The sequence below is a fragment of the Gymnodraco acuticeps genome, unplaced genomic scaffold, assembly GCF_902827175.1.
Source record: "Gymnodraco acuticeps unplaced genomic scaffold, fGymAcu1.1, whole genome shotgun sequence".
NCBI classification, from domain to species: Eukaryota; Metazoa; Chordata; class Actinopteri; order Perciformes; family Bathydraconidae; genus Gymnodraco; species Gymnodraco acuticeps.
The window spans coordinates 51,905-75,883 of NW_022990319.1; the positions used below are offsets into that span (position 1 = coordinate 51,905).

The 23,979-nt window shown below is 44.1% G+C and overlaps 1 protein-coding gene across 4 annotated transcripts in view; it reads right to left on the reverse strand.

The window, feature by feature from the left end:
• LOC117550651 (signal peptide, CUB and EGF-like domain-containing protein 1) overlaps positions 1-23,979 on the reverse strand; it is a gene marked incomplete at its 3' end in the record, with an annotated part of 91,370 nt that overhangs the window by 51,241 nt on the left and 16,150 nt on the right. For all 4 annotated transcript variants that reach the window (XM_034223124.1, XM_034223123.1, XM_034223122.1 and 1 more), the window contains 1 exon segment: positions 11,512-11,646. In XM_034223124.1, the coding sequence (XP_034079015.1) occupies positions 11,512-11,646 (135 nt within the window).

Genomic DNA, 23,979 nt, shown 5'->3' on the forward strand with positions numbered 1-23,979 from the left:
ATTAGGGTTTCTTAAACAACAACAGGTGAGGATTTACTGTATATTACAGACACGCTGAGCTCTAAGTGTTTATGGTGTATGACAGGTGGATGGTTTCTGGCTTTTGATGATGTTTGTAATTGATGATGATAACAGCCAGGTTAGACAGAGCTCCCTGTACTTAAGAGTTCCCACATGCCCCCGGGCCGGCATTTAAAAGCTCCCTGTACCTCCAATTTCCTGCCTTGGTTTGTTTAAAGTGAGAATTCCTCCTCCGTGAAGAGTACGGCGTGCCAGTCTGTGAGTTTTGGTGCATGAATGCATGTCTATGAATCTGTGTGTGTGTGTGTGTGTGTGTGTGTGTGTGTGTGTGTGTGTGTTGTGGTGTGTGTGTGTGTGTGTGTGTGTGTGTGTGTGTGTGTGTGTGTGTGTGTGTGTGTGCCCTGTAGACTATGTTTGTCTCTCTGTGTTTGTTTTTCTCTTCCCCCCCAATTCACAACTCCCCCATCCCATTCTCCCACAATCCATTGCTCTATTTGCCTCCCTCTCAACACATTGTACACTGTATAGTTTATTATTTCACAACATTGCTCTTCATGTTTAGGAATGCACAAGCAATATATAAAAAAATAATTCATGAAAACAGTATTCTGTAGTTGTACCTTTGTAATAATACAAAGCGTGTTAGTAAGAGACACGATTCCTGGTCAATTCTGTATATTTATAATGCCTCTAAAACGACTGTGTATCTGCTTACATTATGTTCTAAACCATAATAAATATGAAGAAATGCTAAATAAACGGTGCTTTGTGGACTCAATAAATAAAGGTTTGCTTGGATACCAATGGGTAGGGGATGTTTCTTAAGATGCTATCTCATTTGTTTTGACAATATATTTGGATTCTTGACATTTTACTGGAGGAGTTTGAAGGCATCACCTTGGATTTTTGAAAAACGTGAGTATTTTGTATTATTTCAATTTATGAAGAAAAAAAACCCAGATTAATCAAAACAATTGTTATTTAAGTTATTCCATTACATTGAGAAGCACGAGAAATATGTAACTAACTAATACTCCACTGCACTGAATTGATCCCTGCATGTTGGAGCAACATAGCATCCCGCTAATTGTGATGCCATCACATACCACCTTCTAGAGCTGCAGACGGGTCCGTTTCTTCACCCAGTACCGTGTTTACATGCACGGGCCATAAAGATGGTTTAAACTGTGGGGGAAACCTTGAACATGAGGCAATCTGAAAAATGCAGCTTCAAAATAAGTTACATTTTCTACACGTAGTCCTAATACTGTGGGAAATATTTTATTTTGAAGTTACATTTTACACATTTCTGAATTGTCTTCTGGTCAAATCTTTCTTCCCCACAGTCCGCTATCAAGCATCTCCTGGTAATGGGTTTTTAAAATTCACAGAGACTACTGCGACCAAAATTGCAGCGCCAGGCGAAATGTTTAAAATTCCCAACTTTCTGCCAATTCCAACTTTGCCAGGAACTTTGGTGTTGAGCTTGGAGGAGAATTTACAAGCATATTGTTTTCAGTCTGTTTTGGCGAGGATTACATTAACTACCATGAATAAATCAGACGTAAGGGACAGCCCCGGTTAACTTGGAGGCATCAGTTTGATATTTCATACTGCAACTATTCCAACTCTGCACTGCTGCTGCAAATCACACACACCTACGCTACGATTGTTGATGGCATAATCTCTCTTTTAAATCCTTTTTCAAGGGCAGCAGGTAACGCAACAACTTTCAGTGACGAGCCAGATAGCCATTTTAGAGATCCGCAAATAGTCCAAACAGGATGTGAGCTTCTCCACTCTACATGCATGTCAGCGTTGGGCCTGTTAGCCATACCTGACTCATGTGGTCACAGCCCTCCCACATCATGACAGATCAGGAACATTCACTGCGAGAGCTGTTTCCAAACCCGAGATCGGGAGTCAAGTTCTTGCCTGGGTGTGCTTCAGACAGAGCTGTGAGGCACAACAGAGTGGAAACAAACCATAATGGAACAAACAATTGTTGCTAGGCTTTATTATCCTCCAGACGAGTGTCGGGGAGAAAGAAATGAGCCGTGAGCTGACACTCACCACATGCAAAGCAACAATCTAACACAAACTGTCTCTCTCCTTCTCAAACGTACACACACAACAGCTGCATTTGGGATCATTTTTATCTAATAGACTATAATTTGTGAAGCTGGTTGGAGCCTAGGAATCCCTTCTGTTGCACTTATGGTAAATATGGTACGTATAGGTGAGATTAACAGCAGACGGTCTCTGGGGGTCAATAACAAGCAGACCTGCCAGGATACACATCATTGCATACAAGCCAATAAAAAGCTCTGTAGCTCTCCACAGGTTGTTGTTGGAGGTAAATGGAGGAATATAGGGGGAGTGTGTGGGAGAGAAACTCCCTCTGGAGGGAACTATGGGATTTTAGCCTTTGCAGACCATTTACATGCACAAAAACCTATATAACACTACAGGAAAGGGAAAACCCCAAAAAGCGTAATAGGGCCTATTTAAAATGCAAAAGAATGTTCTCTTGTTGTGTTCTTCACTTTTTTAAAGCCTTATATCTCATCATGTAGGTTAATGTGTAAGATTAATATAGTACAGTATGTGAATATCTTGTCAGATTGAGCTATCTGGTTTAAAGCCTTTCAAAGAAGAAATAAAGAGAGGGATTAAAAAGAGACAAGAAGAAGAGAAGCGGGCCACGGTTGGGAAGATGGAAAAGAATCATGTGCGAGGAGATTCCTGTGGGACACCGGGATGCTGCTGCTATTCCTGTGCGGGATGAATGAGAGGAGACAAGTGTCTGATTGAGGATCTCTGTACGGGGTGGGGGCTGTGGGTGAAGGCTCATGAAGCTTGCCAGAGTACCAGGAACACACCACAAGCATCTTCACTGCGTGCTGACCGTGAACATCCCTCTGACAGCAGCAGGAATTACACATATTGACACAGGAACTGCTTTGACATTGAAATTGATTCACTCAAATGTACGGTTTAGCAAGCCTTTTCCCAAAGCATAAGGAATATTAAAGGTTTTAATGGGGAAAAACTATTGCATATTTAATTTGTGGTCTGATTCTTTTGTAAATACAAAGTTAAAACTCTTAATGGCTGTCTCAGAAATAGGCATTATGTTTTTTGGGGAATTTCCCTTTCCTGTAGTGTGTTATATAGGTTGCATGTCAATGGTCTGCAAAGGCTCAAATCCCAATGTTCCCTCCAGAGGGAGTTTATTTCCCTAACACATAATGACATCACACTGTAACACTCCCGCTTGTATTGGCTTGCGCTCCAACACAATACGTGATAGGCTCAGGAGCGGGACATCTCTTAGCGGTTGACTAATCACAACAGAGCCGGCAAGCTAACCAATCAGAGCAGTCTGTGCTCTGGTTTCAGACAGAGGGTGAAAAGAGGTGCTGCAGCACAGGCAGTATGAGAAACATAAAGATATCTTTGAACATTAAAGTATTTAAACACGTCACAGTAGAGACACAAATACAAATATGAACATGAGCATGATAGGACCCCTTTAAGGGGAGCAGAAGAGATATATTCACATGCTGGTTTATGGGGTTTCCAGTGAGCAAACACACTTCTATTTCTGCATCTCTTCTAACTCTTTTTCTGACCGTCTCAACAGAGGATCCTCTAACATTCTGCCTCCTAACACGCCTTCACTCTGAGCACACTAACAGGGAGAAGAGGATAGAGAAGAGGTCACTCTGTGGCAGCCTCTTCCTGTATGTGATCCCTCTCTCCTCCCCCTCACTCTTCATCTCTCACCACATTCCTCCTGCGTCTCCTTTCTGTGCCATCGCAAGGATGACGGATGACTGTCCTCTCATCTGTCTTTGAACTTCCACGTCCACACTGTCCCCATTCACCACCGAATGGATATGAGCATTGTGCTTAGAGAATGTGCGTGTGAGTGAAGAGGGAAGGAGACGACAACCCTGCCTCACCTCGGGATCACTCCTCCTTCAGCACCCCTCACCGCGGCAGAATGAGCCCATAAATTAAACGTGTCAGAGATGCCAGGGTAGAGGGGGGTCAAATGATTTTTAAAATAAGTACAATGCCAGTGTGGGAGTGGAGAGCGACTGACCGAGCCAAACATATGATGTAAGGGCCGTCGAATCCCACGTCAACGTGTGATCCAGAGAGGAGGTTATGAGTCGGTATAAAAGAGCAATGGCTTTATAATGTCACAAGGGATCAAACCATTTTATAGACACATGGATAGTATCTTGTTGAGTGGACTGATATTTTGCTGACCAAAAATGTGTTTTGTTTCCACTCCTAAAGACCAGTAGTACCTGGAAGAGCCTGAATGTATCACTGAATGGGCACAGTATCAGGGGCCCAAAGTGTCCCTACCCTAGGAGCCTTGCTTTAAGTGCCTCTTCTTGTTGGAGAGTTACAGTAATAGGACACAGAAAAAGACAGGCACAGCCGCCACAGAAAGACACAAACAACTACAAACGATGCAGCTCCGAAAAATCGCGTAGTCTAAAGGCCCTGACACACCAAGCAGTCACCAAAGAACTCGCCGATGCCGACGTCGGCGTGTTCTCCTGCGTCTTCGCCATGTGTCGCACTGGAACACACCGCAAAGACTTCAGCCGAGCACGTACGAACTGCGCATGCGTGAGTGGCAATAACTCTCCTTACCAGCAGGCGGCGGTAGTGTGTATTCGTCATTCAAAAGAGGCAACAACCGGAAGACAGAGAAGAAGAACAGACTACGTGATATAAACAAACAACAAATAGCGTGTGCATTCCATTTTCACTCTCGTCCAGGGGCGCCGTAAGGGGGTGAAAAGTTAGGACGATTCTAAGGGCCCGTGCCTGACAGGGGCCCCAAACATTTTTAGAACATCAATAAAAAATGTTTAAGTAACCTTTCATCAATCATCAATAATTAACATTAATATAACGTCATATTGATAATATACTCACTAAACTTACGATTCATTTAATCGTGTGCATCTGGACCCGGTGACGACATTACCTATTGACGCAGCAACCACTGTAAGTTATATTCTTGTTTAATTAGACTTCTCTGTTTCATTTATTCGACTCTGTATAAATTGTTATTGTAGCGTAAACGGCTAAATCGCGTTTGAGAGATTTTAAATCTCAGATCTGCTCAGGCGAAACCTGCTTCACAGGTCTCAGCACTCAAGCCTGCATTAATATAGGCACGGCCAGTCTATTGATAGCGTGAAGTACAACCGCGTGACTCAGTCATTTTGTACCTTAAAAAGCATTTAAATACCGCATTTAAAATCTGATGAACTCAGTGTGCATCTGGACCCGGTGACGACATTACCTATTGACGCAGCAACCACTGTAAGTTATATTCTTGTTTAATTAGACTTCTCTGTTTCATTTATTCGACTCTGTATAAATTGTTATTGTAGCGTAAACGGCTAAATCGCGTTTGAGAGATTTTAAATCTCAGATCTGCTCAGGCGAAACCTGCTTTACAGATCTCAGCACTCAAGCCTGCATTAATATAGGCAGGGCCAGTCTATTGTCGCCCATCAGCTGTAGATAGTTAACTAATTAGAGGGCTGTGGCCCTACAGCTGTGAGAACTGAGCAATCAGGCGTCCATTTCGGGTAGCTCTTTCCTGGAGCGTCAGCTTCAGCGTCAGACAGCCGAAGACTGACAAAGACATTGGAGTCCTGCGGGAGTAAGACTGACAAAGACATTGGAGTCCTGCGGGAGTCACGAGGGAGGCAAAGAGGAGGCAAATCCTACTCTGATCGAGCTGGTGTCTTATTTCTCTTTTCTTTAGTTTTCTAGCCCCGCATGCTATAATCATGTGTATTTTCTCTATTCCTGTTCATGTGTCTTCTCGCAATTATCACTGGCCCCGTGTATCTCCTAATCGATATAACCGGCCTGCTCTCGTCTATCCCACGTGCTCCACTGAGATCCAACATCTAGTTTCTGGTGGCCTGTGGAATTGCCAGTCAGCTGTTCCTAAGGCTGACTTCATCTCTGGCTACGCCTCCCTGCAGTCTCTGGATTTCCTTGCTCTCACTGAGACCTGGATTACTCCATCCAACACATCCACCCCAGCAGCTCTCTCCACTGCATATTCCTTCTCCCATACACCCAGACCCACTGGCAGAGGAGGTGGCACTGGTCTCCTGCTCTCTCCCAAATGGAGCTTTTCCCTCTTCAAGCTACCTAACTTCACTCCTTCCACCTTTGAATTCCATGCCGTCACAGTAACCCATCCTATACAGTTAACCATTGTTGTTCTCTACCGTCCACCAGGCGCCTTGGGGGACTTCTTGGAGGAATTAGATAATCTCCTCTCACTCATCCCTGAAACTGGCCCTCCCGCTGTACTTCTCGGAGACTTCAACCTCCAGACGGGGAAGATAGACGAACTAACATCTCTGTTAACCGCCTTTGCTTTCTCACTGTCTCCGTCCCCACCGACTCATAAAGCTGGCAATGTCCTTGATCTCATATTCTCAAGGAACTGCGCTACTTCTAACCTCTCTGTAAACCCGCTCCACACATCCGATCACTTCTTCATTTCATTCTCTCTATCCCTTTCCAAACATAACAAACTAATCTCTTCTCATCCTGCACTTGTCCGCCGTAACCTTCGCTCCCTCTCCCCCTCTAGCTTTGCCTCGTCGGTGCTCTCAGCCCTCCCTTCCTCTGATTCGTTCCATCTCCTGCCTCCAAACTCTGCTGCAGAAAACTCTCCTCTCTACTCTCTCATCCACTCTGGACTCGCTCTGTCCTCTCACATCTCGGCAGGCTCGTCAGTCCCCTCCTGCTCCCTGGCTAAATGATGCACTGCGTGCTAATAGAACCGTCCTTAGGGCAGCAGAGCGGAAATGGTGGAAATCCAAACACCGTGACGACCTCCTAACCTATCAAGCTCTCCTCTCCTCTTTCTCTGCTTCGATCTCTCAGGCAAAAAGCACTTTCTTTCAAGATAAGATCCAATCTTCCTATTCCAATCCTAAAAAACTATTTTCCATCTTCTCCACCCTCTTGGACCCTCCAAAAGCTCCTCCCCCCCTCCTCACTTCTGTCAAGCGACTTTGTTACCCACTTTGAAAAAAAGGTTGATGATATTCGCTCTTCTTTTTCTGACTCACCTTTACTCACCGCTGGGTCACCAGACCCTCCTTTCACCAACACACTTACCTCCTTTTCCCCTCTCTCTCCAAGTGAGGTTCTTACCCTCATTACCTCTGCCCGCCCTACCACCTGTCCTCTGGACCCTATCCCTTCAAACCTCCTTCAGACTATCGCTCCTGATATTCTACCGTTTCTCACCCATTTCATCAATACTTCTCTAACTTCTGGTCACTTTCCAAACAGTCTCAAGGAGGCAAGAGTAAACCCTCTCCTAAAGAAACCCACTCTCAACCCATCTGATGTTATAAACTACAGGCCTGTCTCTCTCCTCCCCGTTCCTGTCTAAATCACTTGAACGCGCTGTCTTTAAACAACTCTCCTGTTATCTCAATCAGAACAACCTTCTGGATCCGCACCAGTCTGGTTTCAAGGCAGGTCACTCCACAGAAACTGCTCTCATTGCTGTCACGGAGGAACTGCACACTGCCAAAACTGCATCCCTCTCCTCTGTCATCATCCTATTGGACCTGTCTGCTGCATTCGACACGGTGAATCATCAGATCCTCCTTCGCACTCTCCAAAAACTTGGAGTTTCAGGCTCTGCACTTTCCCTCCTCACCTCATACCTGAAAGACCGTACCTACAGGGTGACTTGGAGAGGGTCTGAGTCCGACCCTTGTCAATTAACTACGGGGGTCCCTCAGGGCTCTGTTCTTGGTCCCCTCCTCTTCTCCCTGTACACAAACTCGCTCGGATCAGTCATTAGCCCGCATGGTTTTTCTTACCACTGCTACGCTGACGACACCCAATTAATTCTGTCCTTTCCCCGCTCAGAGACCCAGGTCGTTGCACGCATCTCTGCTTGTCTAGCTGACATCTCTCAGTGGATGTCTGCTCACCACCTCAAGCTCAACCTTGACAAGACTGAGCTGCTCTTCCTCCCGGGAAAAGATTGTCCCACTCTTGACCTAACAATCAACATCGGCACCTCAGTTGTTTCCCCCGACTCAGACTGCAAGGAATCTGGGTGTGACCCTAGATAACAACCTGTCCTTCACTGCAAACATCGCTGCTACAACCCGTTGCTGCAGATACACGCTTTACAACATCAGGAAGATACGTCCCCAGCTGACTCAGAAAGCGACTCAGGTTCTGGTCCAGGCTCTCGTCATCTCACGCCTAGACTACTGCAACTCCCTCCTAGCTGGTCTACCTGCATGTGCCATCCGACCTCTGCAGCTCATCCAGAATGCAGCGGCTCGTCTGGTCTTCAACCTTCCTAAATTCTCCCACACCACTCCGCTCCTCCGCTCCCTTCACTGGCTTCCGGTAACTGCTAGAATCCACTTCAAGACACTGGTACTTGCTTACCATGCTGCGAATGGATCTGGCCCTTCCTACATCCAGGACATGGTTAAACCGTACACCCCAGCGCGTGCACTACGCTCTGCATCAGCCAAACGACTCGTTGCGCCCTCGCTGCGAGGGGGACCCAAGTTCCCATCGGCGAAAACACGTGGGTTTGCTGTCCTGGCTCCAAGATGGTGGAATGAGCTCCCCATTGACATCAGGACAGCAGATAGCTTGCACATCTTCCGGCGCAAACTGAAAACTCATCTCTTTCGACTCCACTTCGAGCGTTAGAACTATTAACGAAGCACTTTTATACTAATAAAGGACTGGCTTACCTAAAGCCAGTTGAGTAGCACTTGAAATGTTTGGCTCTATGAAACCTGATGTACTTATATGATTCTGTTTTCTTCAAGGTTGTGTCTTCCTGGTCGAATGTACTTATTGTAAGTCGCTTTGGATAAAAGCGTCAGCTAAATGCAATGTAATGTAATGTAATGTAATTTAACTTATTTTCTTCCAAAAGTTAATTATCCAAAGCATCAAACACCCCCCTCTATTTACATGTAATGGTTTGGTCCTGCCTTCAAACGCTGTGCGGCACCGGCCCTTTCTAGCAGAGTGAGAGCATGTGAGCAGGGATGCTACGTGTGTATGATGTCTCAATGACTAACAAAGTCAGGCTTTCAAGAAAGAAAAGAAAGGAGAGAAAGACAAGAAAGAGGGACTAAAGGGCGACAGTGTGTCACCCAGTTTTTCAAAAGAAAAGGTGGGTGTGGTCCATGAGTGGTGGAAATTAGTCTGTTAGCTAAGCGTAGTCCATTGTAAATAATAATTGTAATGTTTTGCTGACATTAAAGGTGGGGTAGGTAAGTTTGAGAAACCGGCTCGAGATATATTTTTTGTTATATTGCATGGAATGCTCTTAACATCCCGATAGCAATGAATATCTTAAGTGCTTTGACAAAAAATCCATTAAAAAATGTCATCTGTGGAAGCCATAGTACTGTAAAAAGCACGACCAATCACCTGAGCCGGCCCGGCTAAAGTAACTGGATGGCCTACCTGCCTGTCAGCCTTCCATCTGTGCACAAACTTATCTTGTGCCCTCATTGGTCATGTACGCATTCGTGTGTGTTGGAGGAGGGGCTCTGTAAGGAAGTGGCAGATTTTTTCCGGTTGTGTATATTCAAATTCTAGCGCACTCGAGCTGGTTTCTCCAAAATTACCTACCCCACCTTTAAGTACTGTTAATATCTTCACAGAAAATTCAGAGGTTTTTAATTTCACTCCTCTTTTAGCTGACATTTAATAAATGCAGGTACATTTTTAGCAGCTATTCATACTAAATCAGTTGTCCCTCCCCCTGGTGCTAGGACCAACAGATCCATCTTTAGGCTCCGTAGCCCTGTCCCCCCATAAGGCTTTGCAGTCTTGCCATGCTGTCCATTGAAACCCAGTTGACTAGAAAGCTGGACTTCAAGGACTTGATCAGTGACTTTGCCTGTAAGAAGGCTAGGCGCTGGGCTCTTGGTGAGTAAGGCTGAGCCAGGGCTCGTAATAACTGTTAAAGGGCAAGGCTATGGTAACGATATTGGATCACTACACACCAGATGCATGATAAGAAAAAGACTGAGAACAGGTAATAGGCTCTGATTTAGCACCACCATCCGGCCTTTTCATTTCCATTTCCGTTTTGTTGTCCTTTTACACTTTAATACCCACTTATTTTGTAGTTGGTATGTATATTTAATTTTAAAAAACTGCTGCTTATGTTATTTTTTTTGTTATAGCATTTTATAAATGATAATATTGGTGTTAATGTTCACTTTATTTTAATTTAAGAGGTCATGTATATTTAAGTTATATTTATTTTGATTTTTGAATGTTCCATTCAAAAATGTTATTAAAAAGGCATGTACATCATAAAAGATGACTATTGAGGTCTATTGTCAGGAATGTTAGTGTTATATCAAATAGTGAATTCTACTGCGGTAGAATGTTGCACGTCTGCACAGTGTTATATGTTCACCGCTCAGTGTCAGTAAATATTGTGCAGTTAGTATTGGACTACAAGATAGATGCAAGCCTGTACAGGTAGAGTTATTTAAAGCATAAGAGTCGGTTGTGTTCTGGGGGTGTGGTAACAGCATTGTGCTTGGTTGGCGTGGCCTGGGCCTGATGGTGGGGCCCAATGTGATATATTTTCATGGGGCCCAAAATCCCTGGCGGCGCCCCTGCTCTCGTCCATCGAAAACATGTTTCGTGCGTTACTGAAGCTATCAGCCATTGGAGTGTTGCTTGTGGAAGACATTCTCAAGCAACCATTTCGCTTCTCATGCACTGATTCGCTAGCTGAACAGCCAATCAGAGGGATTTCTTTGTCCGACTGCCTGTGGCCGACGCACGGTCATGAAAGGCCAAATAAGGCGTCTCACGGCCGACGGTGCGGGACCAGTCTATGTGCGGGACACACCAAATTGAGTTTGGGCGACAGGGTACGCTTCGTCGTCCGACTAACGAAAACGGCCGATTTCGGCCTGGTGTGCCAGGGCCTTAAGTGTCTTGCTCATATACAGGAGGTGTGTGTGAGTCTTTTATCATATTCCCACAAATAAATGTCTACAAAAAATGAAGACCTTTTTACAATAAGTCTGCATTAAATTGTCTTTTACATATCCAATCAAACACAGTGGGACAAACAACTCTTCCTTAACTACAGCGAGAACAGCATCCATGGGTTGATTTCTTTTCAATGACTTAGCATAAAATTACTCAACCAATAATAAATAAATGCTTTGTCACATTCTCAGGTCACTCTCTCAGGTCTCTGGAAAACAGGTCCAGTTACCATAAAATATTGTAGACACTTTAAACCCTTTGCTTAGTAATAGAGTGAGCATGGAACATCAACTAGCTTCACATAACCCTGAAATAAAGCTTCACATGTTCTCTCAAGTCTCCAGAGAGTGTAAGAGAACAGCTCTAACAGAATAGTGTGTGTTTCAGTCTTACCATCAGAGCGGTGGATGCAGGTATGCTGGTTGTCGCTGAGAAAGAAGCCATGTGTGCACTGACACTCGTAGCTCCCCATGGTGTTGAGACACACTTGCTGGCATCCACCGTTGTTGTCTGCACACTCGTCCACATCTGTTGGGATTGGACACAGAGAGAGAGAGAGGGTCAGCTATGGTAGAATAGCAGCCTATTAGGCGACAAAACATCAGTCAATGAGAGTTTATGTGTCGGGAAATGTCCGATGAAAGGGATGACACACACACACACACACTAGGCATTAGGTGTTTACCGGGGTCTGACAACGTGAACATCTACAGTATGTGCACAAGAGTGTGTTTGTGGGGCCCCACTGACCGCCGAAAGGTCGGTACATTTCCAATGGGGCATTTTGATGGGACTCAAGTGAACTTCAAACATGTAACACCGTCCACTGACTTTTAACCAGGGATCAAACAGGACTGCCCCTGTGTGTGTGTGTGTGTGTGTGTGTGTGTGTGTGGTTTGTGTTGTGTGTGTGTGGTTTGTGATGTGTGTGTGTGGTTGTGTGTGTGTGTGTGTGTGTGTGGTGTGTGTGTGTGTGTGTGTGTGTGTGTGTGTGTGTGTGTGGGTGTGTGTGTGTGTGGTGTGTGTGTGTGTGTGTGTGTGTGTGTGTGGTGTGTGTGTGTGTGTGTTGTGTGGGTGTGTGTGTGTGTGTTGTGTGTGTGTGTGTGTGTTAAGCTCTGGCCTAAAAATATTGCAGAGGGGAAACAGAGCAGAACAGAGGTATCAAACCTGGATTCCACCTTCCCGCTTGCAGGTAAATAACTCGTATTTAAAAAGTAAATAACTCATATTTACCTGCAAGAGAGAGAGATTGCTGAGTTATTAAAGCTTGTTTGTAAAAGTTAAAATCACATGCTGGAATAATATTTAAACAAAGTATTTATAAAGTTAAGAAAGAGCGGGTGTTTAGGAACGAAAGCATTAGTCACTTTCAGCACCCCCGCCATGCTCTGATGACACAGTGGTGTGTGTGTGTGTGTGTGTGTGTGTGTGTGTGTGGTGTGTGTGTGTGTGTTGTGTGTGTGTGTGTGTGTGTGTGTGTGTGTGTGTGTGTGTGTGTGTGTGTGTGTGTCCAAACCCAGTGCCTGACCATGATGACTTTCCTTTGTGTTTAGTCTGAGTCTCTGAGGTTGACCAAGCAGAGAGGTCAGACAGGTTACACAAATATAGACATACTGCGAGGAAGGACCAAATGACATACAGAGAGACGAAAAGGAACACAGCTGATCTCAAATGTATACACAACGCGGCTTTGATAATTGATTGTGTTCGACCTCAGCCTTCATTAGCTTTTATATAATGATGACTATCAAGCCAGGACATCAACAGAACTAGGGACACAGTTCCATTTAGCCTCACCGTTCTATAAGGGGTCATTTTGCATAATTTGGGCAGTCTGTCCTGGAAGGCATTTATGGTGTTGAAATGTGTTATACACTGAACAAAAATATAAATGCAACACTTTTGTTTTTGCTCCCATTTTTCATGAGATGAACTCCATCCATCCATCCATCTTCTCCCGCTTATCTGTGGTCGGGTCGCGGGGGTAGCAGTTCCAGCAGAGAGCCCCAAACTTTCTTTTCCCTGGCGACATCAACCAGCTCTGACTGGGGGATCCCAAGGCGCTCCCAGGCCAGCGAAGAGATATAATCCCTCCACCTGGTCCTAGATCTACCCCTTGGTCTCTTTCCAGCTGGACGTGCCTGGAACACCTCCCTAGGGAGGCGCCCAGGTGGCATCCTAACTAGGTGCCCGAACCACCTCAACTGGCTCCTTTCGACGCGAAGGAGGAGCGGCTCAACTCCGAGTCCCTCCCGGATAACCGAACTTCTCACCTTATCCCTAAGGGAGACACCAGCCACCCTGCGGAGAAAACCCATCTCGGCCGCTTGTATCCGCGATCTCGTTCTTTCGGTCATGACCCATCCTTCATGACCATAGGTGAGGGTAGGAACGAAAATGGCCCGGTAGACAGAGAGCTTTGCCTTCTGGCTCAGCTCCCTTTTCGTCACAACAGTGCGGTAAAGCGACTGCAGTACCGCTCCCGCTGCTCCGATTCTCCGGCCCATCTCATGCTCCATTGTTCCCTCACTCGAGAACAAGACCCCGAGATACTTGAACTCCTTCACTTGGGGTAAGGACTCATTCCCTACTTGGAGTGGGAATGAGGACAGGAAACCGATGGACTGAGATGAACTCAAAGATCTAAAACATTTTCTATATACACAAAATAACCATTTCTCTCAAATATTGTTCACAAATCTGAAAGAAAATGTGATAGTGAGCACTTCTCCTTTGCCGAGATAATCCATCCAACCTCACAGGTGTGGCATATCAAGGTGCTGATTAGACAGCATGATTATTGCACAGGTGTGCCTTAGGCTGGCCACAATAAAAGGCCACTCTGAAACGTGCAGTTTTGCTTTATTGGGGGAGTCTGGGGGGGTCCAAAAACCAGTCAGTATCTGGTGTGACCACCATTTGCCTCACGCGGTGCAACACATCTCCTTCGCATAGAGTTGATCAGGTTGTTGATTGTGGCCTGTGGAATGTTGGTCCACTCCTCTTCAATGGCTGTGCCAAGTTGCTGGATATTGGCAGGAACTGGAACACGCTGTCGTATACGCCGATCCAGAGCATCCCAAACATGCTCAATGGGTGACATGTCCGGTGAGTATGCTGGCCATGCAAGAACTGGGATGTTTTCAGCCTCCAGGAATTGTGTACAGATCCTTGCAACATGGGGCCGTGCATTATCATGCAGGCTCAGGATCTCGTCACGGTATCTCTGTGCATTCACAATGCCATCAATAAAATGCACCTATGTTCGTCGTCCATAACATACGCCTGCCCATACCATAACCCCACCACCACCATGGGCCACTCGATTCACAACATTGACATCAGAAAACCGCTCACCCACACGACGCCACACACGCTGTCTTCCATCTGCCCTGAACAGTGAAAACCGGGATTCATCCGTGAAGAGAACACCTCTCCAACGTGCCAGACGCCATTGAATGTGAGCATTTGCCCACTCAAGTCGGTAACGACGACGAACCGGAGTCAGGTCGAGACCCCGATGAGGACGACGAGCATGCAGATGAGCTTCCCTGAGACGGTTTCTGACAGTTTGTGCAGATATTCTTTGGTTATGCAAACCGATTGTTGCAGCAGCTGTCCGAGTGGCTGGTCTCAGACGATCTTGGAGGTGAACATGCTGGATGTGGAGGTCCTGGGCTGGTGTGGTTACACGTGGTCTGCGGTTGTGAGGCCGGTTGGATGTACTGCCAAATTCTCTGAAACGCCTTTGGAGACAGCTTATGGATTGTAGCTGACATCCTCGTGGATTCATCTTCTTATTACAGACACATGCATTTCCTAACATTCGGTCTATATGCTGTAAAATGTATTATTTCTTCGATTTACACACGGCATCTATTGCACGTCTGTCCGTCCTGGGAGAGGGATCCCTCTTCTGTTGCTCTCCCTGAGGTTTCTCCCATTTTTTCCCCTTAAACTGTGGGTTTTCTCTGGAAGTTTTTCCTTGTACGATGTGAGGGTCTAAGGATAGAGGGTGTCGTTTTTCTCATACTGATATTCTGAACAATCTGTGCTGTTGTATTTGCTGTAAAGTGTCTCTACTGTAGGCTATTTTTATTATATGTACAGCACTTTGGCTCGACCAAAAATCGTTTATAAATGTGCTATATAAATAAAACTTGATTTGATTTGATGGTAGAGAAATGAACATTCAATTCACGGGCAACAGCTCTGGTGGACATTCCTGCTGTCAGCATGCCAATTGCACGCTCCCTCAAAACTTGCGACATCTGTGGCATTGTGCTGTGTGATAAAACTGAACATTTTGAGTGGCCTTTTATTGTGGCCAGCCTAAGGCACACCTGTGCAATAATCATGCTGTCTAATCAGCATCTTGATATGCCACATCTGTGAGGTGGGATGGATTATCTCGGCAAAGGAGAAGTGCTCACTATCACAGATTTTTTCAGATTTGTGAACAATATTTGAGAGAAATGGTTATTTTGTGTATATAGAAAATGTTTTAGATCTTTGAGTTCATCTCATGAAAAATGGGAGCAAAAACAAAAGTGTTGCATTTATATTTTTGTTCAGTGTATATACAAAATATTTGTTTTGAAGAATGGACAATAGAGCTGTATACATCGGAAACTTTCTCCCCACAAGATACAATGCTAGACGCAGCTGCCGAAAGACGCAGCTATATCAGAAAGGATTGGGAGAGGGTGTCTCAACATCTATCCTGGGCCGATGTGTCTCTTTAAGTTAGTGTTATAAAGCAGCGAGCAACAGTCAGTCCTAATGGTGAGGCTGTAAAGCTTCAACACGTGTTAACACCTACTCGCCATTGAAAACCAAGCCATTAAGGGCGAGGAGCTGCAGGCAGAGCTCCTCACTATTAAATCAAGGATTACTGAAGACACACGCATCAACTGTTTCTGAAACTCTGTCTTCTTCTGTGATAACCCACTCAATCTGGGTTTCATATGTAGGTCTCTTTTGAATTCCTCTTTCCACATAAGCACCTGTCTACAAGGCCTTTTAGTCCACTCTTTTGGAAAGCTATTTGTGACATTGCAGTTTTTAATAACGCGGCCTACAGTTCATGTATACATTTATAGATGTAAGATTCTATCGGCACCAGGTACATAAGATTTGCATTTAGAGTACTGCTCACTTCCTTACTCCTTATGTTTGAAATAAATGTGGCCTTAATTGTGACATCAACAAGTTGTTAACATTAAACAACTACAATGTGGTGCGTAAATGTTTTCAGAACAAAACAAAAAAATGTTTTCTGACCTGAAATTCCTTTCAGCTGAACATCATTAGCTGGTGCATTCTAAGCCAATGAATTATGTAATGGTCTCGAAAAAATCTATTTAGCCAAAGAAAAAACAACAAGTGTTGAAATATATAACGAGAACTTGTTTTTAACTGTTAATGGTGATGACACCAGTAAAAAAGTTAAACCCACATAGCATGATAAACGGAGCACTCCGTGTTCCAAGAGGCGTTTGGGGGGGTTGCTGACGGACCACTAGACGATGGTGGGCCGCCACAGTCTGCGTAATGAATGGGAGTCACTGCTGTATCTTCCTTCTCAGCTCCTGACGCTGTGGGATTTCCACTTGAAACTAATTTCTTGTACTTGGAGAAGGTTGTGCTGGGCTTGTTAAACCCCTAGGGAGCGGAGGGAACCTTAAACAGTGTAGACTGTATTGAGAGATGAGGAATATTCCACTATCATGTTTTCCATTTTGGGGTTTTGTTCTTATATATCATTACATATTATAGATAACTACATTTTCATTCTGTCCTGGATTATTACACCCGTAAATTTCCTGTGGGAATATCTCACCGTATTAGTGCCGTAAAACTTGATGTGTCCTCGCTGAACTCTGAGCTTTGTTCTAATTTCCCTTCCTAACCTATGTTCCTAACACAGTTTTAAGCAAATCTCATGGTTTAACAGATGCCATTAATATGACTGATGCATTTTATGTTCAGGCCGGAGGGATAGAGACAAAGAGAAAATGTAGCCATCTCCAAGTCTAATTGATCTCTTCCAACATTTTTGCATAAACACAGGCCACGGGCCATTTTTGCAAGTTTCAACCCGAGCCCCTCTGTTTTGTTTGATTGTGCTTGTGTAAACTTGCGTAAAGTTTTGTTTAGACACAACGAGGATGTGCTTGACACATCGAGAGGGAGGGGGGGACATACTGTATCGAGGCTGGAGGCTGGTGGAAATAAGAAGGGAATAAGAGAAAAAGGGGGGGAAAGTGATGGTAGAGAGGCTCGAGGGGAAACAAAAACTTTTAAGTAAATATGCAAACAATTCAAATAAGACATTTCAAATTGATTTGGGGAAATGTTGATAATGAGAATTTTTTTGGGGAAAAACCACAAGTAGGAAGTAAAATAAAACGAAGGGTGTCAAACATCAATGTCTCTCTTGTGTTCCTCACCTGACCCTGTTGTTGCACAATTTTGAACACTATTTTAAACTATGTTATGATAGGGACATATTTAAATCATCAGGGCCTTACTTTACTTGAAGATATGGATCAATAAATGGAAAAATAAAGCACTTTGTCAGCACATGTCAAAGTAGAGGCACAAAATATCTGAAAATGAGCGTCGTAACTTTAACGTTCAGTATGACATAGGAAATACTACAGAAAGAAAAATGTGCTTCAGTGTTCATATGGAACAGGGATTTGCAAACAGCCTTGTCATGTCATAACTAGTGGTTTCATGGATTGGATATTTCCATGTGTGCTTTTTAAACTTTGCCTCAGTTTATCTGCCCCCTCCCTCCCCCCCCTCACTTCTCGTCTCCCTCCTCTTGTCTGTTACATGTCGGACTTCTCTGTGACACGCTGCGGTCGCTGGCTCCCTGCTGTGCAGCCACCTCTCAGATCTTGTCGAGGACAGGTCGGAAGGAAAATAAACGCACGTCAGCGCACCAGACATTCACAGAGGGCACCAAACGATCAACACATTGAGCCCAGCTGTGTCCATGGCAAAACAAAATAAATAAAGTCAAAATCAAAAGGAAGAAAGGAACCTAACGGGAATCGCTCTTTAATCAGAGTACAATTATGCAATCTTAAATCAATTAGTGCCTTGACTTGTTGACACAGTGCATCTGGGACATGATGAAGTTTGTCATCCGAGGCTCATTCAGCACCACCACAAGGTTCTGAGGTTTCGGAATATCATGCTTTGGGTCTATTAAAAGCCACAAGGTATTTTATTGCAGTGGTTCTCAACTGGTGGGGTCGCGACCCAAAAGTGGGTCGCGGACCCTTTTCGAGTGAGTGAAAAAAAAAATCTTTTTTTTTTTTTTTTGGGAGAAACAGTCAAACCTTTATTTTGAAGGCCCGATTTTCTAACGCTGTGCATGCAGTAGGCGTTGGACTGAAAGTACCGGAGACCATAAACAGTTTTGAAAACTTCTGTCACATAGTGATCATCTTTTATTATTACTTTATTATTACATTGCATTTAGCTGACGCTTTTATCCAAAGCGACTTACAATAAGTACATTCGACCAACAAAATACAACTTGAAGAAAACAGAATCATATAAGTACATCAGGCTTCATAGAGCAAAAACATTTCAAGTGCTACTCAACTGGCTTTAGATAAGCCAGTCCTTTATTAGTATAAAAGTGCTTCGTTAATAGTTCTATCGCTCGAAGTGGAGTCGAAAGAGATGAGTTTTCAGTTTGCGCCGGAAGATGTGCAAGCTATCTGCCGTCCTGATGTCAATGGGGAGCTCATTCCATCATCCTGGAGCCAGGACAGCAAACCCACGTGTTTTCGCCGATGGGAACTTGGGTCCCCCTCGCAGCGAGGGCGCAGCGAGTCGTTTGGCTGATGCAGAGCGTAGTGCACGCGCTGGGGTGTACGGTTTTAACCATGTCCTGGATGTACGAAGGGCCAGATCCATTCGCAGCACGGTAAGCAAGTACCAGTGTCTTGAAGTGGATTCTAGCAGTTACCGGAAGCCAGTGAAGGGAGCGGAGGAGCAGAGTAGTGTGGGGAAAATTTAGGAAGGTTGAAGACCAGACGAGCCGCTGCATTCTGGATGAGCTGCAGAGGTCGGATGGCACATGCAGGTAGACCAGCCAGGAGGGAGTTGCAGTAGTCTAGGCGTGAGATGACGAGAGCCTGGCCAGAACCTGAGTTGCTTTCTGTGTCAGCTGGGGACGTATCCTCCTGATGTTGTAAAGCGTGTATCTGCAGCAACGGGTTGTAGCAGCGATGTTTGCAGTGAAGGACAGGTTGTTATCTAGGGTCACACCCAGATTCCTTGCAGTCTGAGTCGGGGAAACAACAGAGGTGCCGATGTTGATTGTTAGGTCAAGAGTGGGACAATCTTTTCCCGGAAGGAAGAGCAGCTCAGTCTTGTCAAGGTTGAGCTTGAGGTGATGAGCAGACATCCACTGAGAGATGTCAGCTAGACAAACAGAGATGCGTGCGACGACCTGGGTCTCTGAGCGGGGAAAGGACAGAATTAATTGGGTGTCGTCAGCGTAGCAGTGGTAAGAAAAACCATGCGGGCTAATGACAGATCCGAGCGAGTTTGTGTACAGGGAGAAGAGGAGGGGACCAAGAACAGAGCCCTGAGGGACCCCTGTAGTTAATTGACAAGGGTCGGACTCAAGACCCTCTCCAAGTCACCCTGTAGGTACGGTCTTTCAGGTATGAGGTGAGGAGGGAAAGTGCAGAGCCTGAAACTCCAAGTTTTTGGAGAGTGCGAAGGAGGATCTGATGATTCACCGTGTCGAATGCAGCAGACAGGTCCAATAGGATGATGACAGAGGAGAGGGATGCAGTTTTGGCAGTGTGCAGTTCCTCCGTGACAGCAACGAGAGCAGTTTCTTTGGAGTGACCTGCCTAGAAACCAGACTGGTGCGGATCCAGAAGGTTGTTCTGATTGAGATAACAGGAGAGTTGTTTAAAGACAGCGTGTTCAAGTGATTTAGACAGGAACGGGAGGAGAGAGACAGGCCTGTAGTTTATAACATCAGACGGGTTGAGAGTGGGTTTCTTTAGGAGAGGGTTTACTCTTGCCTCCTTGAGACTGTCTTCTCAATAAAACATATTTGCTGATGTTTTTTCGAGTCTTCTGGCGAATCAGAATCAAGATTGTTTGCCGGAAGTCCCCACGGAGAATAACTTTGCGGTAGAACTATTCTTTATACATCCATGGGTACAACTTCAGATAAAAATAAACACATAATGAAATATGACCCCCGGTTTGATGATTGACAGGTCACAGAACAATGGGAGCTATCTACCCTTACTCACAAAGTAAAGTATTTCACACAGACTCTCTCCTCTTTGCTCTTCTCTCTGTGAGGAGCAGCAAGTTCAACTGTCAGAACAAAGTGAAAAACAAACAATGGCATACAATATTATTAATATGTCGTAATACATCTATTTATTTTCTTCTCAGAGTGTACCAGAATGGGTAGTTTATGTTAGTATTTCAAAAAATCTCCTGGGGGAGAATCCCCCCAGATCCCCCTTCTGGGGTTAGGTTTTCAGCACGTGTGCCTTTTCATGTTATACAGTTCAGCTTTGATTCCATCATCTCATTAAACCTTATTTAAAAAGCATTATTTTGTTCTGTGAAGAGATATAAGGGATATATGCACTGTACTTCACTTTAATTAATATTGTATACTGCAAAGCGTATATATTACTGCAGGATTTTTTGTTGAATAGATTTGAGTGGTTCAACATTTCGGGTCGCGATCTATTGACTAAGGAAAAAGTGGGTCCCGAGGCCTGACCAGTTGAGAACCACTGCTTTATTGTGTTCCACAGGCAGGCCCAGAGCGTGCGAGATAAATTGATTGTGAACTTTGACAGAGAAACAAACAAGAAGGACAGAGATGTTTCAAATTGAGCTGTCTGTGCATTTTACTCGCTTTTATCCATGCATTTTACTCCAAGTACATTTAAGACCGCCAACTTGTAGTGTTAACTTACAACAATGCTCCTTCCTCTCCATCTATAACTTCAATGTTTATCCTACCGTTTACTCTGCTATGTATTCTTATTATCCCTGTGTGAACTCTCATCTATTCCGTCTTGTCTTTCGCTCCTATTCTGTTGCTGCTTTAACACCTGGGGATCAATAATCTTTGATAGACTTAAACCCAAAAGATTAGAACACATGTCTTCGGACAATATATTACCAGCTATAATTAATGAGGCGAAAAGCAAAAGGTTTTAAAATGTGTTCCCTTACGACATATGTTCATCGAAGTGTGACAATATAAAAATAAGGGAACCTGATTACTTATGGATTACTTCTATATCCAGTGCAACGCTGAGAAATAGTGAAAGAAATATCAATAGGATGTCTTTAATTTAAGTGTAATATGTCTGAACAATGTAACTTTAGCAAATAAGAGGCCCTCTTATGCTATACATGACTTTTTTTTATATAACTGTAATTCTATATAAAAATGTATTCCGTTACTGCCAAGCCTGTGTTTTGACAGATCGTCCTACGAGACACTTTCTGTCTGTGGATGTATGCACAAGACTGACAGCATTAATTGAGTGTCTGAATGTATAAATGAGAGAGGGAGCGTGTTTGATGGTGAGCCCTCATTCATACAGTAAATCTCCTGCTGAATGAGACACTTGAGAGTGAGACACTGTTGACGGGCAGCTCGGGGGTTGGAGCTTCTCTTAAACTGCGCTCTAACAATAGGTTCCTCCAGTTGTGTTTATATGGTAACCATGCATCACAGGGCCCTATTTACCTCTATGGTTAGTGATGACAGCAGACAAAAAGCATCAGAGAGCATGGTGACAATATGGTATCCATGAGTCAATACCATAGACTGTATATATAAATACACAGGAACGCATTACCCAATCGGCACTGCCGTATATCTTCTGGACTAAATATAGATCTATATAAAAATAGATCCTACATAACATTCATCATACTTGTTGCCTTTTCTCTTCCAGCAATGCAATTATATGTATTTTATTTTATGTGATCTGAAAAGGCAAGTCAAAATGGTCTTTTACGGCACCTGAAAAACAGTGTACAGAGTAGGCCACAAAATACTGACTTCCATGAAAACTGTGTCATCTCAACACCTTTACTTACAACAGGCAGGTTTTGTCTGTTTTTTTAAATATTGACTTCAGTAAGCAACTTAGAACATGGATCACAGTCCCTGTAACATCCTGCATGCATATTTTTGCAATTTAATGCCCCGGCCACACGAGGACGAAAACGGCTAAACGCATAGGATTAATGCAAACGCAATCGCAAAAAAGCTTGTGTCCACACGCAATAGTCATCCGGATAGTGTCTGTCCACACGAGACCGCTCCGTTTAGCTCCAACCGCTGGAGAAGCTGCAGTACAAATGCAGGAGCCTGTACGTGGCGCTGTAACTTCCTCCACAAAAGCAGCGAAGAAGCATGGTTGTCATGGTTGCCCTTCTGTTTATTCTCCGCGGTGGGGGCCGAGGGAACCGGGCAGAGTTTTTCGCCAGTCAACGTGTATTAAAGTTTAAATCTTCCGACAAAATTATAAAAGTGCCGGTCAAAGGTCTTCTTTGTTATTTATTGAGCTTTAAAACAAATGAATAACGACTCTATATAATATAATAATAAAATACACGAAGCCTCTCTTTTTCCTCCCTCTCTTCGGACAGCGTCAGTGTCTGTTTCATGCAGCAGCTGATCCAGTAATGAGTGACCCGGCCGACAGTAAAAATAACATATTTATAACTAGTTTAGGTAGTTTGAGAGGTGTCTCCGTCCTGTCAGATTAGACTTCACTCGCGTTTATGTCCATATCGAGAGAAAGATAAATAATCTGAATTCAGTGTGCAGTTTACTTTGACGCGGGGGTGAGCAGCAGAGGTGGGGAGAGGCGGGGCTATTGCCTCATCATTATCAGAAAATGATCGTATAGGGCGTACACACGGAGCCGTTTGACCCCCCAGAGCGTTGCGTATGCCGTTCTATCCACCTTGGGACCCGTTATCGTTTCCGCAGTCGTTTAGTGCCATATTCGGTCGTCCTCGTGTGGCCGAACGGTCTATATGACACTAAACAGTAACGCAAACGACCGTTTTCGTCCTAGTGTGGCCGGGGCATAAGTATTGACTGTTTTATCATTTGCATGTTAACAATTTAGTCAAATTCACAGTGCTTTTGAGAACTGATACAGTTTGAAGATTATGGATCATTTTAACTTTATTTGTTTTAGAGCAAACAATGTATACAATTCCAGAAGACTAATATCTTATCAGATGCATTAAGAGTGTCTTTTTATCATTCCCATAATCACAGTCAGCCTGTACCTCTGCTGTCATCTGATGATGGTTAAACGTCCAGTAAAAACAGTAAGCAATCCATCTGACAAATAGATTTAAAAAGTGAAGGGGGACAAGAAGAAAAAGGAAGGACACAAGAACAATTTGGGTAATTAGATGAAAGCTAGTAAGGTCAGCAGACAGACAGAAGAGTATAACAGAGCAGAGGAAGAAAAGGAGAGAGAAGGACAGAAAAAAGAAAACATATGAAGAGAGGTTGATGGAAAACAAGAATGGAATCAAACGAAAGAAAAAAGTTCATAAGGTGGGATGGAAGGAAAGGACAAAGGGAGGGATATAGTAACAAGAAAAAAGTGAGATGAAGAAAGAAAAGAAGAAAAAAGGGAAAAACAATGGGGATAACGAATTCATGAAAGGATAAAAGAATAAAAGCGAAAACAGAGAATAGCTTAAAAGGCAAAAAATAAAGTAAACCTTAAGAAAAAGGAGGGAAGGAGATATGGAACCGTGAACAATGAGGGAATAAACAACACAAAATTGGAGTCA